Raw genomic sequence first — 15,474 nt, forward strand, 5'->3', positions numbered from 1 at the left:
CCAGTCAAGAGGACTGATTCACTCCACATCTCTTCATCACTTCGTAGAGATAAGCACTGAGTTCTCACCACACTCCATTTGAAGGAAAAAACACCCTACCTGGGTAGATGACTTTAAAGGACAGCAAAAGGGGAAAAACCAAATGAACCTATCTCAAATTATTTGAACTAAGGGAGATTTTGTGGTGTATTTTGAGATCTAGTTAATCAGTTGCACTAAAAGAGGAACAGAGCACTGTACCATGTTCAATGTCACTGTTAAATGAATGCTGGCTATACAGTATGTTCTGAGTAAGCTAAGCAGGTGTTCTGTTATTTTCATTCCTCTGCTCCCCCTTGAAAAGTACCTAGGTTAAGCACTTGCGTATATATCCCTCCATAGTGTATGAAGTAAGTGCCTACAGATGCATTTTCAAATGTGTCCACCTTAGTTTGAACAGAATTTGAGAAAGCAGTGTCTTGTGTGTGTCAATGTTTCCCAAAGCCCAAGATGCAACCTAAAATGTCTTGTTTTGTCCCGACCAGCAGTCCACAACCCAAAGATATTCGGTTTTCTATCATAGAGGACTAACGAAACAAGAAAATATTCAAACCTGAGAAGCTGGAACCAGAGAATTTTGGCATTTTGTCTTAAAAAAGGACTCAAAATGATTAATCAATTATCAAAATAGTTGGCAATTAATTTCCTGTCGATCAACAAATTGATTTATCAACTAATTGTTGTAGCTCTACTTTGTCTCTTAGCAGAGAGGGTCATTTTTAAAATCCTTTAAATCTGCTTGTAAAAACCTATACACACATGCACTTTTATTTATAGGGTACATCTCAGTCTTTATTTTACTATATCACAGATTCAGCTGTATTGTATCTTCATATGGTTTTAATCAACTAATCAATGCCCATATCAAGTTGGCCATTACAATTAAGCACACTGCATTCTTCTTTGAATAAAATACCTTTTGTCAAATTGTTACAGAAATCAGTAGTCATTTATGCATGAAGTATATCAGCTGTTGAACGTTTATCGCACTGTCTCCTTCATCCATGCTGATAGCATTTGTTGATTGTACAATGAAGGATACTTGTTGCCTCCTCCAGGATCATTTTTTTAGAATATAGTTGAAATGGGTGCCGTGTCTTGGTGCTGTGTTCTATAATTACCACTTAGAGTATAATAGTATGTAATACATACTAATTGATGTTATCATGTGATTGCTTTAATCATAGTTACAACTTAACAAGCGTTCTGGCTGAATGGTTGCTTTCTTGAATGGTCGCCGTTTGCTTCCTTCAAATTTCATCATAGACGCATGAATGATATTTGTTCTTGTTTTTCATTTAGGAAGGCATACATACATCATGTTCTGCAGCTATAGCTTTGCGATGGACCACAGGGTGTAGACCCTTCTCACAGCATGTATATATATAATGCATTAAGCTGTTTGATTAGTCTAACCTATTTTTCATCATGCTCTTCCAAGTATGGTAAATTGCATATTAAACATTGGAAGCAAGATACCACTTTGCTACAGTATGACTCAAAGCAACAGTCTTAGGTTGATATATAGTGCCCTCCTGTGTCAAAATGGTAAAACACACACATAGAGCACATGTAGAAACACATGCAGACATGCACAATGATGGATGTTTTTTATTCAGTACCACTAACTTCTAAAACAATTATTTGATCATGAAAATAGAAATGTCAAACTCATTAATGTTGGTCTTCTTGTCAACAATGATAAAAACTAAAAACAGAATGAGTACATTTCTGTTGCTTACACAGTCATAAAATAATGAGTCAGTGTCAAAGACAGATCATAGTAATGAAAGAAAGGCAGCAATTGAAGGTATGGCACCTAATCTTCTCATGATGCACTAATTATAACATTTATACAGATGCAGATCAGACAGTGAGTGAATGTTGGTTATGCATATTCACACATATACAGTAGGGGTGTGCCCAAATACAAATACGTTATTCAGCAAAGCACGAATAGTGGGTTTTTTACAAATATTTGTTTCATACCAATATTTTAAAAATTATTTGTTTTCAGGAAGAAAAAAAAACATGTCAAATAACAGCATGCAGGTCGGTTACATCGCTATCTTAGTCTCCTCGGCTCTGCTGTTACATCTATCAGCAAGTCTCAATGAGGGGAGTCACATCAACCTGCTGCATGATGCACATTTCCTAATTTAGACATCACTCCCAGAGTTTGGGGTGTTCCCCAGAGATAAAGCTGAGCTACTGACACATGCAAAGTGCTTACAAGGGATTCTCCATAACCTGTTGTTCCCCTTCTCCTTTCCACAAAGTTAGGTGGTAAAAATAGGCAATAAATAATAAAATAAAGCGCAATAAAAACAAAAACAGGATTTTTAAGCCTCTTTCCACATTTACTCGAATACAAATACAAATAATTTTGCTGCCTAAACAAATACAGATACAAATACTGGGGCCCTCCTCACATCCCTTATGTACAGACATCAATCATAGTAATAATCCATTAAATTGTATTATTGTTATCTAATTTATATCACTAATTTAGATTTACATTTTTTTTCTTTGAAGCACAAATTACCTGTCTCTGCCTTCTGGCTCACACTGTACATGTGATGTCTAGACTGTACTGAAGAGATGAAAAATAAAACAGCTGTGTGAGCAAGCGAGTGTGTGATTGGTGCCTATGGGGATCACTACAGAAAGGACAATGCTGTCCAAGTAATTCAACACACCTTGTTGGAGGAAAAGTCCAGTCAATATCTGCAAAAGAAAAGTGTTTGTGAAATTAAAAGGTGGTTCTAGTTTATTACAACATGGGTTTTGTTTTCAAAGTTTTGGCCACCATTCATATCATTTATAATAACCTTGTACTCAGCAAAGTAATTGGTGAGATTAGGGAACACAGCATCATCACTACAATGAAGCTGGGCAGGTTGAGAAACACGAATGGTCAGATAATCAGAGCAAGCCAATAGTAAACAAGCCTTTTGAGTGCCCTGGTAGCTGGATGGACATGATGCATACCACATAACTGCAACATCCCAGCTTCATGCATGTCATACCCCCCCCTTGATTCCTGTCTGCCTCTGTACTGTCCTATCCAATAAAGGCACAAATCTCAAATAAAAAAAGTAAAAGGAAACCAGTTAGTTTACGTAACCACAGGATTTGGAGGTTTAGAACAGAAAGTAAACTCTCACACGTTAAAATTTCTCATTGCACAGGAAAACTGTGTGCACACAACTACTGCAAACATGATAGATCAAAGCTGAAAATATCTCTCAACAGAAATTACAATGATTAAGGCAGGAAGATATCAAATATTATATGTTCTTCTCAAAATAAGCACAAGAGAGAAAAAAAGACCTGATTTTCCTCCAGTTGGAGGAACCATGATCGGATGACTTGTGACTTGTTTGTCAAACAAAAAGTCACCCAGGTTTCTGGCTGCAGAGTTGATATTTGTAGAGAGGCAGTCAAGACTCCTCTGCAGAATGGGGATGGACTAATTTACTGTGCAATATTTTGAGCTGGAGAAAGGTCTTGGGCTTCCAACATTTGATTTCTGATAAATAAGATATTAGGTGATGTAGGTTGCCTTCTTCACTGTTTTTTTAATGGGTCATATACGGTATGAGTGTCAATGGTGGTGAATGTTATGTTTGCGGATAATGTGCCATCGTGGGAGCATCTACTGCATATAGAGAATACCGTAAAAGGAGGCCAAGGATGGAGCCTCAAGGAACACCACATGCAGGTCAGAGGGGTTACCAAAGAGGAAGCATCTCAAATGACAACTGAAACCAGTCTAAGGCAGTATCACTGAACCCAACCAATTTTTAAGGCAACCCAACAAAATTGCTTAATCAGCTTTCTGAAATGCAGAGTTAAGCTAAACAGCACCAGCATCAGCTGTTAGTAAAAGATAATTGGTTTCTTTAATTAGGACAGTGTCATTGCTGTAAAATGACTTATTTTTCATGTTGCCGGATCTCAGCAAAACACATGGTGAGTACAATATTATCAGTATAAAAGGATTGATGGGCAAAACTACAAAAATAACAGCCAAGTTGTGACAAACTAAAAATATCCTTTAATTGTTATCACTTTAAACTGTGACATGACGTTTTAATGCAGTCATGGTGTAGCTCGAGTCATTTTTGTCACTGATAAAAAGTGTCTCAGATGCAGCAGGCCTGTGAGCCATAAACTGACACTGAGCTGTGGAGGCAGAGTGTGATTCAGACGACCACACTCAGGAACTGAGTGTCGTTATATGACAGTTCAAAGTAAATGAAACATTTGAAAGAAGAGTGAACAAGGAGCAAATCAGAAAAACCGCAGTGGGAAAAATATCAAACATGAAACCAAGAACACAGTTTCTCTTTCTTAGTAACCACTCTAATGTGTCACTGCATTATGCATTCTACCATGTTTAGAGTTTGTGAGTTTTGCAAGTTAAAAGATACAAGTTAATCAGTTATTCTTAGCTGATACACTGTTAAATGTAATTATATGTTGATCAAACGTGGGACTTTACAATCAATAAGTTTGACAGTGGCTGGCAAATATTCTACTACTGCTCAGCTGCTTCTGTTATTTTCCACTTTTCGACACTGCCTGTATTGCTTTGATCCACTCCTTTCTTTCTTCAGTTGTAGCTGCTTGGAGGAAGTAGTGAGTCTCATCTGAAGTGATGATCTCAAAGAGGTTGCCGTCAACGTCGTATTTTTTGGCTGAAACCAGGAAAAGATGAGGAAAGAGAGTTGAAAGAGATGAGCTGATGAGAAGCTGCTGACAGTTAACACCAATTATATTTCACACACTGTCACAGTGGGGAAGCAACAAGGCATGTGTATCCTGTGGCAACGGTCTCACCCACCATCAGGCACATACTCCACAGCTGTAACCACAGACCCACGGAGATGGATTGAACCAAGAGGTTCTTCACCCTGACACAAAGGAAGAAAGGAGCACAAGGGAGGAGTAAGACAACTGATGTGAGTAGAAGAAACTCTGTTGACATTATTCTTTTGTCTCAATTGGTTGTCTAAATTTATTTCAGCCTTTACAATATTTACCTTTGTAGGATCATAATAATGCATATAAGCAGGGTCGTCTCTCAGTATGAACTTTCGCACTTTCCAGTTTTTCCTCCTATGTCCCTGAAATTAAACAACATAGCATATTTCAATGAATGCATTTGCAATGAATGAGAAATTTTCAAAAGTGTGTTAGCAAAAGAGCATAGAAGCTGGCTTCTCATTGGGAGATTATTGTTGGAGACATTTTTGTATTGTGTATATTAGTATGTGTGTATATGCAGTAGTATCAAGCAGTAACGACTGGGGCTGAAAAATCAAGCAAACACAGAAGTGCTAAAAATGGCAGTTCCTCAAATGGCTACTTGAGGCTGGCACCAAAAGTGAGTCAATCCCTATAGAAAATTTACAGCAGAACAACTTTACAGCAGAAATGTGAAACAAGTTTACAGTCTGATCCAAAAAAACATCTTTGGTCTCTATAGCTCATTTCCCTGTTCATGACAACTGTACAAGGGGTGAATTTTTATATAACTCACCTGTTTAAATTTTATTAAGGCTGAAAGTTATGCATAATTAAGGGAATGGCTGCTTTGAGTGACAGGTGGATGCTGTCACAGGCAAGTCGCTACCATGGCAACAATGTTGGTTAGGTAACATAACCATGGTGTAACCCCAGACTCGCAGAGCATAGGTGCAGCGTTAGGGTCAGCTCCATCCTCTCATCCAAATATGGTCACTTCTGGCTCCAAAAACCCAAGATGGCGACGGTCAAAAAAGGCAAACTCAAGGTTTCAAAATGAGAGTCCACAAACTAACAGCTGACATTACAGTGGCTACGTCCATTAGTTTTTACAGTCTATGAATAGTATGCGTTCACCTGTGGTAATTCCCTTTTAGTAGGTGATATGTGGAGTATGGGGAAGGTACACATAGGTGAGGCAGTAATCACAGAGCAGGTGTGTTGTTTTTTGGCACACAGTTTTTTTGACCATACAGGTGCAGCGTACCATTGAGTCATATTTGTTGTTTGCACGGAAATTATTCATTGACATTAAATGTGTGTGGATTGCTGTCTACGCTATGGATAGACCTGATTATGTACAATAAATACACTTACATATGACTAAAATATGGACATTTGGGATTTTAATTATTTAACCCATATGCTACACAAAGGCAATGCATCAACGAGGCAAGTACCAGTGTAGCAGCCCCTCGGTGGCTTGTAGGTATTTCTTGTTTTTGTCAAGTCAAGTCACTATAATTATCATTATTTGTTTTTTAAAAGTGTCAAAGGTGTCCCCATCTCCCATTTAGTGCATTAAGTCTTTTTAAAGAAAGGCTAAAACCACCTCAAGCGAGCATAAAAACCTTTTTGTGAAACTGTAAAGTGACTTGTGAAGTATTTTTGATTTTTGCTATTTCCATCAACCTTTTCTAATGTGATACTTCAAAATGCGCAGAAAAGTATGTTGATGGAAACGCGACTTTTGCAACGCTTTTGCTTGCTTTTTAAGTCACCTGTTTAAGTAAACAACCCTGTTTTATGATGTTTCCTCTGAATTCTTCCTTCACAAGCACATCTTCATCACTGGAGTATCCTTCACAGAAGAACCCGCTGTCTGCCTGTCACAAAGCAAAGCAATGCAATATGTTACATATATATATATGTATGTATGTATATATATATATATATATATATATATATATATATATATACAATATGGACATGTGTAATTTTTCATGATCATTCCCAGCTTTATTAATAATGTCTGATACATATTTGCCGACATTTGTCTTGCTGAAAGTGAATAAAGTGAATATGATATCAAAAACCTACTGAGAAAGACATAATTTGCACTTGCAATAAAGATAAAATCTTTTTTTTTTTTCTTTTTTCTGATACTCAGCTTACTTACAAAGTAGTAAAGAGCATCTGTTTGATCTAAGAAGGCAGATTGGTCTCCACCCTCAGCTCCATCTTTTGACATGTCACCTGCAGGCTGGAGAAAACCCTCAGTCAGGAGCCCTGTTGCTAACATGAGGGCCTCAGGTCTATTTCTTGCTTTGTCCTTTGAGATCAGCCATTCTACCACTGTTGCACCTGTGCAAAAATAGAGAAGGAGTTAAAAATGTAAAAGGGATGTTAAAAAAATCCTCCACACCTGTAACATACAAAAGGCTATGACGGCAATACCAGTGAAGCAGTGGTTGAAGACTCTATTCTCTTGCTCCAGTTTTAACTCTTTGACTCCATCATCCTGGTCTTTCATCAGAGTGTACAGCTCACTGAGAAAACACAGTGTAAATGCTGTCAACATGTCTGGCACATACTATCATTAGCACAAGCAATGCTTAGAATAAAATTTGTCTGTTTACTGTTTTTTTCAAATTATTGTTTCCACAACCAGGAGGACTTTTCAGAACATACTTCAGGTTGATTGTGTCAGGCAGGCGAATGGAGCGTCTTGTGGACTTCCTAGCAAACTTTCTTCCCCCCTGTAGGCAGGTAATGGCCCTCTTGATGTCCTTGACCCAAAACTCTCTCTCCTCCACATGTGAGGCTTGGAAGAAATGATCCTGTTTCTTTTCTGTGGTGATCTTGAAAACCAACTGAATGATGCAATACTAATCAGTCAAATTGTTATATGTTCTTTTTTCACTTGATATTTTGCCCTTAAATATGAGAAAATCAACAAAATACAGAAGCTAATTTGGAAAAAAAAACAACTTAATTAGCTTTCTCAAATTAACCAAATCTTCAAATTCAGCATCCTAATTCTGAAGTCTATTATAAATCCTATACTATTGCTTTCACAGCTCTTATCCTTGAATACTAGTTCTACTTTTTTTAACATGTATATTTGACATTTTCTTACCGTCCTCTTGCCAAAATCCTGGCAAGGACTAACGAGTGTGGCTCCCTTTAGAGGGATCATTCCTTTCGGAGAACGGTCTGTTTTCTTTTTATAGAATTCCACCCCATCTTCTGACAGCACCACCCACACAGCTTTCCAGGAGTTTAGCACTGTACCCTGAGGATCAGTAAGACAGGTGACAGCAGGCAGCCTTGAGCAAAGGTGCAAAAGTACTGGTCAAGAATGTAGTTGAAACGAAGCAGTAAATATTTACATTACTTTATAATTTCATCACTAAAGGTACTCTTGTCTGTTAGTTTGATATCCTCCTCGTCCTCTCTCAAGTCCCAAACTGACCACTGCGAGAGCACCAGGAATACAGTAGCACCGTACATCATACTTTCAACATTGACCTTCAAATCTGAGGGAGAATACAAGGCTTTGAAGGTCAGCGTCACTCAAAAGTACAAAAGTTTACTTTTACATTATGTAACATGAAAGCTAAATTTCCCTCTATAAATGTTAAATTTGCATCATGTTTCATTTCACACACTGCGTTTGGCAACATGAGGTGAAAGAAAAACATACAGGCTTAAATGAATGAAATTAAATGAATCTATGATGTGCTAGGCACCATGCACCAGCTACATGAAAATGCAGAAATGAATCTAAAGCATGGTGCTGCAGTTCTGAGTTCTGGTAATACATATGGGGAAGAGGAATCACTGACTGGGGCAGTCCACTCTTGGGCATGTATTTTTAAATGCTTCATTTCACTTAGTTTTGTCATGAGTAAATGTATATGCACCGTTGAACTTGCAGTGTCCTCTGCTCCCCTCAACCCCTCAGGGAACAGAGGCAGGTTGTCTTACCAACTGCTTTGAGAAAGTGAAAAATATTATAACACTTGAAGTTACGTAACTTAGGCTAGAAACAAGCCCAAAGTTTTCCCAAAATGTTTCTACTGTGAGACATATGCCTTGAAGCATCACAGCAAAGCTGTGTGAATAACGATGACTGCACTTTTTGCATTCAACCATGCAGGGGATAAATAAAATAGCAGAAACATGTAACAATGTGGTGGTGAAATATCAGCCTTTGACTTCTGAACAGCTGTATTCTCCAATCTTATTATTCATGTCTTTAACCATGTGTAGCAGGATACTGGACCAGGGATAGGGTGCATGGAAATGTGGTTTCATTCTTCAAACAGCTCCATAAAGTCTCAGTAATGTTTAGATCTGTTGTAACATTGTGTGTAGTTTCAATACAAAAACTGAGTGTGTGTATGCACAAAGTCAGAAACATGTAATCCAATCTTTGCCTCTTTATGGAATCCGACACATATCAACAATTATCTTCTTGTCAACAAATGCCATGAAAAGACCAAAACCAACAATGCATTAACCAATCTCTCAATTCTGACTTTCCTATCCTGTCTCAGGCACTCAGCCCTTTCGCCCCCTGTGGAGACAAAAAAACTTTAAAAACAGATCACAAATATATATTTTCACTTTTAAAAAGACTTTTAATTTCATGAAACAGCTGGGAACTGTAGTTTTTAGCGAACAATAAACAGGAGTAAATAGTGTACTTGTTGGAGACTTTTTTCAGTTGTGAATTAATACTTTTTTGGAGCTCTAGTGAGTATTACAGTAGCAAGCCAGTGTGCAGGATTGACTCAAAAGAAACTACAGTGTCCATATTTATCGGCATTACAACACCATTGATGTGTTTTTTAAATAACAATGTAGGTATGTGGCACCGAGGAATAAAGGTCTTTGTACACCAAGTCCGTTGTGTCAATCACGTTGACACACCGACTCTGAAAGTTTCGTCCGTCATTAAAATCTTCGGAGCAGTTTCGATTTTCTGCGGGGTTTTTTTGCATCCGTCAAAGCCTTCACAGAGTTGTTTGACCACCCAGAGCCACCGTACACGCAAACAACACAGCCTCGAAACACTGATACTATCAGCTTTAGCAGAGAAGTTATACACAGACTGATCACAGAACAACTATTGATAATGATCTTGTCTGCATGTTGCAGCGTTTTGAGGCTGTGCCCTGAATATCTGCGGATCCAGTCGAAAGGCTGATCACCTGTGTGTGTGTGTATGTGTGTGTATGTGTGTGTGCTGCCAGATCGTGGAAATTGGTGGTCTTCTTTTTACTGTGTGGTTCTTTCTTTTTCTTGCAAGAATTTAGAGGACCACAAAATTACCCTCACTGCTTGCCTCGTATTGCGAATTTTCGCAACGAATATAGTAATAAAACACATCGGACTCAGTGTGCAAGGTTTCTGTGCGTAACGATTTTTGTCGGATGACGGATTAAAAAAACGCATACGAAAAAAACGGATTTGGTGTGCAAAGACCTTAAGATATCAGCCCTTGGCTACACAAGAAATACTTGTTAATAGGATCAGTTTATTGTTGGTTTTGGTCTTTTTGGGTTTGTTGACAACAAGAAAAATACAGAATATCACCAGATTTATCCATTAATATTGAATCATCTATTTTTTTTTAATCTGCTGACATGAAATAAATAATCGAGAAGGCATTTGGTGCTTGTCCGTCCTTTGCAAGAGCCTTTACTGCTGGACGTTGATTTTGTTTGGGGGTTGTTGTTTTTTAGACCCTCTTTTTTTTTTGAGTGTGGTGTTTGATTTCACTTTTATTGAATGGGCAAAGATGCACCATTATCTGACTGCTCTGTAATAATGAAGAAAAGTCTTCCAAGCATCTTTAGGCATGACGGTCAGGCACAGCTTTGGCCATTCATAGCATCCATAGTGTCATGATGTGTTAATCATCATCATCAAAACTAAGAACAGTAATCAATAAAAATTTAATAAAAAGAACATGGGGAACAGAGTGATGACTGATGGAAGACACAAAATGTAAACTAAACTGAAAGAATAATGGAACTGAGCACACAAAGCAACTACTTTAAGTTTATAATTTTACCTTTATAGTTTTTATATTAGATGTCACTTGTCTACTTTTTCATTTACACTTATCCATGTCACAGTTGGCTCGCTCTCGCTCTCGACAAACGTATGTGTGTGGGTGCTGAATGTGTGAACTGGTCACATTCTCGCTGCTCTTTCTTTTTTTCTTTTTTTAAACAACAGTTTATGTTGTGGGACAATAACTTATATGTTGTTTTTGTGCATGTATATTCTTTATATGTCTAACCCCTGGTGTTCGTGAGAGCAAAGTTGGAATGTGTTTGTGGATGTCATAGTATATTTATGACATATTGCGACGAGCAAACAAGTTCAGGACAGAAGCAGGAACTTGAGTTTTTTGTTGCAACTGTAGAACAGAAGTGTGTAGTTGTGTTTGATCATATAGAGTAATGTCACATGCACATCTGTTCCTCTTGGTGCTTGTTTAACCTGGACCAATATTCCTCTTTGTCTGTACTGTTTGCCCAGTTCAATGTATTGTCAGGATTTTTATTTTTAGATCTTCCTTTTTCATTTTTTCACAAGTTTGTTAACTGTTGCGTCTGGACTAAAACCGTCACTGACAGTGATAGTGTTAGTCACCACTGTAGTAATCGTCATCTATCTCTTGTAATTCAGACTGTGTCTGCTTATTGTTGCAACACCAGATCTGCCTGTTGTAATGTCAGTTCTGTTATAATGTCACTAATGTTAGACTTGTCAAGCACACGTTCAAGCTCTACCAATAAAATGCAAGGAAGTGGATTGTGTTTTCTTGTTATTCTTACCTTTTTCACCAGGTATCCTTCTCTGATCTCCTGAGGCTCCATTATCCTACTCTCTGCTGCTGCTGTTGGCTGCAACTTTTGTCACTTTTTAACTGTCGAAAATATTTCTCACAGAATCCACCTACTCTCTCTCTCTCTCTCTCTCTCTCTCTCTCTCTCTCTCTCTCTCTCTCTCTCTCTCTCTCTCTCTCTCTCTCTCTCTCTCTCGCTCTCTCTCTCTCTCTCACTCCCTCTCTCTCTCTCTCCTCTCGTTCTTTCAAAACCACGAACACACAGAGACATACAAGCGGAAGTTGTGCTGCTGGGTGTGTGACAATGATGACTGGTCAACCAGCTTCCTCTTCTCGGCAGTATTATTAGTTACAGTTACTGCTCTGCTGACGTGTAAACTTTAGTGTCAGGGTTGACAGTTCAGATAAAAATACTTTAACAAGTCTTACTCCATTGCAGTTTCAGTGAACTCACCCGTTTAATTTGGTCTACCACTGGAAAAGAAACACAGGAAAGCACAGTTTGATCTAACTTCCTGATAATTTTACAGTAAATATGTCTCAACTTTTGCAGCTTTCACATCTAATGAAATTCTTTTCTTTCCTCCTGTGCCTATGATTGATTTCCTTTACTGCACTTTTATTTTCTTTATTACATTTGTGGATATTTCTTGTTATTTAATCTTATTATACTTTATCTTTCCATTGTCATTTTATACCTTACATATGGCACTTTCAGTCTCTTGTGTTTGAAAGGTTCAAATAAACTTAGCTTATACTAAGCTTATACTCACTCCATGTCATCTCTGTGTGTTTTGTCTCTCTCTGTCCTCCTGTGACCCTCATATGTGATTACATAGATCTTTATTTCCCATGGTTGCAGTCTTTTTTTATCATTTCTGATGGTTTGGCACTTTTTGCTGTTGTGTAACCGGACTTTCCTTGGGTAAATAAACTATTATTCCGCTATTATTAGTATTGCAGTCTTGCATTTACAAAAAACCTCTTGACTCAGTGTATGCATACCCACTTTATATTTAGCTACAGTATGACTAACTATGAGTCCATGCTTTAGCTATGGGTGGGTACATAACAGAGGCTGACCTGGATGTATTTCTGGAAAAATAAAGATTCCTCTTTTTCGAATGTGGTGAGTAACAAAAGAGGGGAAACTAATTCATTAAAACATATAAATATTTATTTAAAAAGTTGCATTAGAAAACAGCAGAGGGATCACACACTTAAGAATAAACATGATACAATATTATATACATATTACATTATCTATTTATTAATCATAAAGATCCATGGTCCTGACTCCTAAAAACAAATAGACATGCTGGACTATTACTTAACTTGAGAAACAATAGAATGCCCCTACTCCTTATCAGAGCATGTGTCACAGCATGTACTTTTACTAACTGTAGTCACTTCATGACATGAAAGGAAGTCTGTGCTGTCAGCTCTTATCAGCTGTATGACCCAGCAGTTTCTGTCACTGGAATAATTTATTTACAATCCTCATATGACTGGAAGGAAACACTTGGTGTAAGGTTGGTGGGGGGTTTTGCAGTTATTTGGGGAGGTTTTTTAAATAACTAACATTATGACTGAATCAATAGATTATTATTTTCCCAATTTACTTTGTTTCTCATAATACAACATACAAAAGCATACATTCATGGAGTATCTTGAACCCCTTTATGATATATGACATCATTTAGCTGAGAATGAGGTTATATAATATCTGTACACAGTGTTTGAAGGGAGAGAAAATCTGTATGTTTAACAAACAGGAGGAACCACCTGCAGTTTGTATTGCAGCCAAGCAGGTAGTTCTGTAGTTCATTAACTGAAAAGTTAATGAACGCCAATGCGGAGGTGCCTCAAACCTTCATTCTCTCTAATGCTAATGGCCAGCAGGGGGCAACTCCACTGGCTCCAAAAAGATAGAATTGTATAGAAGTCTATGGGAAAATGACCCCACTTCTCACTTGATTTATTGCCTAAGTAAACACTTTCCTAATGAGTTTATGGTCCCAATCGCTAGTTTCAAGTCTTCTTCAATACAGCATGATGTTCATTTTGTAAATTATGTTCACATTTAATTAAATCTGATGATAAAGCAGGGTATGCTTTAGGGCTTGGCTACATTGTAATTGACAAGTTGCTACCACAGCAACAGCGTTGGTTAGGTTACGTAAACATGGCGTAACCCTAGACTCACAGAGTATAGACGTAGCCGTAGCTATTTCAGTGTGTTTTCAGTTCATGAAAATTAATTGTAACATTTTGGTCACCTATAAAAGTCTTGTTGAGCATTTGGTTGTGATAAAACACTGTTTAAAGAGTCAGATATTCAGTTTCTCTGGTAAGTACATTTTGTTTTAATGGTTTTAGGCCTGTTTTTCACTAGTGAAAATTAGCATTAGGATTATCACAGTTAACCATAGGCTGCAAATGCACCATGTTAACCAAGCTAGCAGCTAGCATTAGGGACAGATCCACCCTCTCATCAAAATATGGTCACTTCTCATCACTTCTGGCTCCAAAAATCCCAGATGGTCAAAATGCCAAACTCAAAGCCACAAACCAATGGCTGATGTCACCGTGGCTCTGTCCATTATTTTTACAGTCTGCTCACTATCAATTAAAGTTTAGATCTCAAAAACTACTATTCCTATACGTCTCCCTCCTACCCTAATTACTTCTATGGGAAATATATTTACATTTAGAGAGAAAGAAGGCTTGAGGCAACATTTTGATGTAAGATATGTGCTTTGAGAGTTAAAATTGTGGGAGTGAGACATGTTTACTTTTTTTTTCTGGTCTAAAAGTATTTGTGCTCTCTCCTGTGCCTGATGATGTCACACACTGATGAGATCTGAAAACCCTCACTTTGGACTTAAATTGCTTCAGAAGTAGAAAAGGTATCATAAGTAATCAAATTACACCCACAGTAATCAGATCACACCCAGAGTTTGCAACTTCTATCCATCTGTCCAGTCGTCTCTCAGCCTTCAAACTGTAAGTATGTTTTCACTGATTTACAGAGAAAATCCTCTTTTGATTCTGTTTTTATTCAGCTGCGGCCACACTAATCCTTTAAGAACTCTCACCAGACTACATACAAATATTTCACCTTTTTAAGAGTTGACTGTAAAAATAGTGCTGCAGGACTAGTGTCATGATATGAAGGGATTTCACTCACCAGCATAGCCAATGAAATAACTGAGGTGTGGAATAGTCTGGATGAGGTTAGGATAGTTTTGGAGAATGTTTTTGATAGTTTGGAGGAGGTTTGGGAAGCATGTTGATGGGGGGTTTTTTGTTTTGTTTTTTTAAATCATACAAAAGTAGGATAATGTTTATTTTTGTTCTCAGGATCATTCTGATGGAACTGAAGCATAAAGTCTGAAGGCACCTCTGATTATTATAAAAACATTTAACTGAAGACGCTGAGATGGGCTAGACTGACCTGCTGGACAAGGTAAGTTTACTGATCAGCAGCCACTGAGTTACCTCCTGCTATGCAAACTGATTACTGTGGGTAAAATGGGATGGTGGAATCTGATTACAGATGGTTTATTACTGTGTGTGACCTGATTTGTGCAAAATTGCGCAATTTTCATGGATCACAGGCCAATGGCAAAAGGAAATAAGGAAGAAAGGAAAAACCAAAAAACGAAAAACAAAACAGAAAAAAAAGCAAAAATCCAAAATGTAAAAACAAAGCAGAAAAGGACAAAAAAACTAAAGGAAAAAACACACACAAATGTATAGTCCCTCAGGCTGCCTTTCACACTAACCTGGCATCCTTTCACAGGGCCCAGTGG

The 15,474-nt window shown here is 37.7% G+C and overlaps 1 protein-coding gene across 3 annotated transcripts; it reads right to left on the bottom strand.

Annotated features, from left to right (window-relative positions):
- Nucleotides 1-3,180: 3,180 nt before the first annotated feature.
- Nucleotides 3,181-11,772, bottom strand: plek (pleckstrin). 3 transcript variants are annotated; one of them, XM_044373775.1, is made up of 9 exons: nucleotides 11,649-11,772; nucleotides 7,931-8,086; nucleotides 7,483-7,664; nucleotides 7,249-7,340; nucleotides 6,971-7,155; nucleotides 6,573-6,677; nucleotides 5,088-5,171; nucleotides 4,889-4,958; nucleotides 3,181-4,742 (listed from the first exon to the last, which is right to left on the bottom strand). In XM_044373775.1, the coding sequence occupies exons 1-9, from the start codon at nucleotides 11,688-11,690 to the stop codon at nucleotides 4,603-4,605; spliced, it is 1,056 nt and encodes a 351-aa protein (XP_044229710.1). In that variant the 5' UTR covers nucleotides 11,691-11,772; the 3' UTR covers nucleotides 3,181-4,602. The 3 variants fall into 3 exon arrangements, with proteins under 3 accessions (XP_044229710.1, XP_044229711.1, XP_044229712.1); XM_044373776.1 differs by having other exon boundaries at nucleotides 7,931-8,120; nucleotides 11,649-11,713; XM_044373777.1 differs by lacking the exon at nucleotides 11,649-11,772 and adding an exon at nucleotides 9,730-11,602.
- Nucleotides 11,773-15,474: the final 3,702 nt, after the last annotated feature.

The sequence above is a fragment of the Thunnus albacares genome, chromosome 14 (genome assembly GCF_914725855.1).
Source record: "Thunnus albacares chromosome 14, fThuAlb1.1, whole genome shotgun sequence".
Classification (NCBI taxonomy): Eukaryota; Metazoa; Chordata; class Actinopteri; order Scombriformes; family Scombridae; genus Thunnus; species Thunnus albacares.

What these genes read in the sequence shown, in the direction of transcription:
- plek (XM_044373775.1), bottom strand. Translation starts at nt 11,690, where the DNA reads ATGGAGCCTCAGGAGATCAGAGAAGGATACCTGGTGAAAAAG. An exon ending in CCTGACACAATCAACCTGAA is followed by an intron (nt 7,341 to 7,482) that starts GTATGTTCTGAA and finishes GTGTTTTCTCAG; the next exon opens with TGAGCTGTACACTCTGATGA. An exon ending in CAGATGCTCTTTACTACTTT is followed by an intron (nt 6,678 to 6,970) that starts GTAAGTAAGCTG and finishes GCTTTGTGACAG; the next exon opens with GCAGACAGCGGGTTCTTCTG.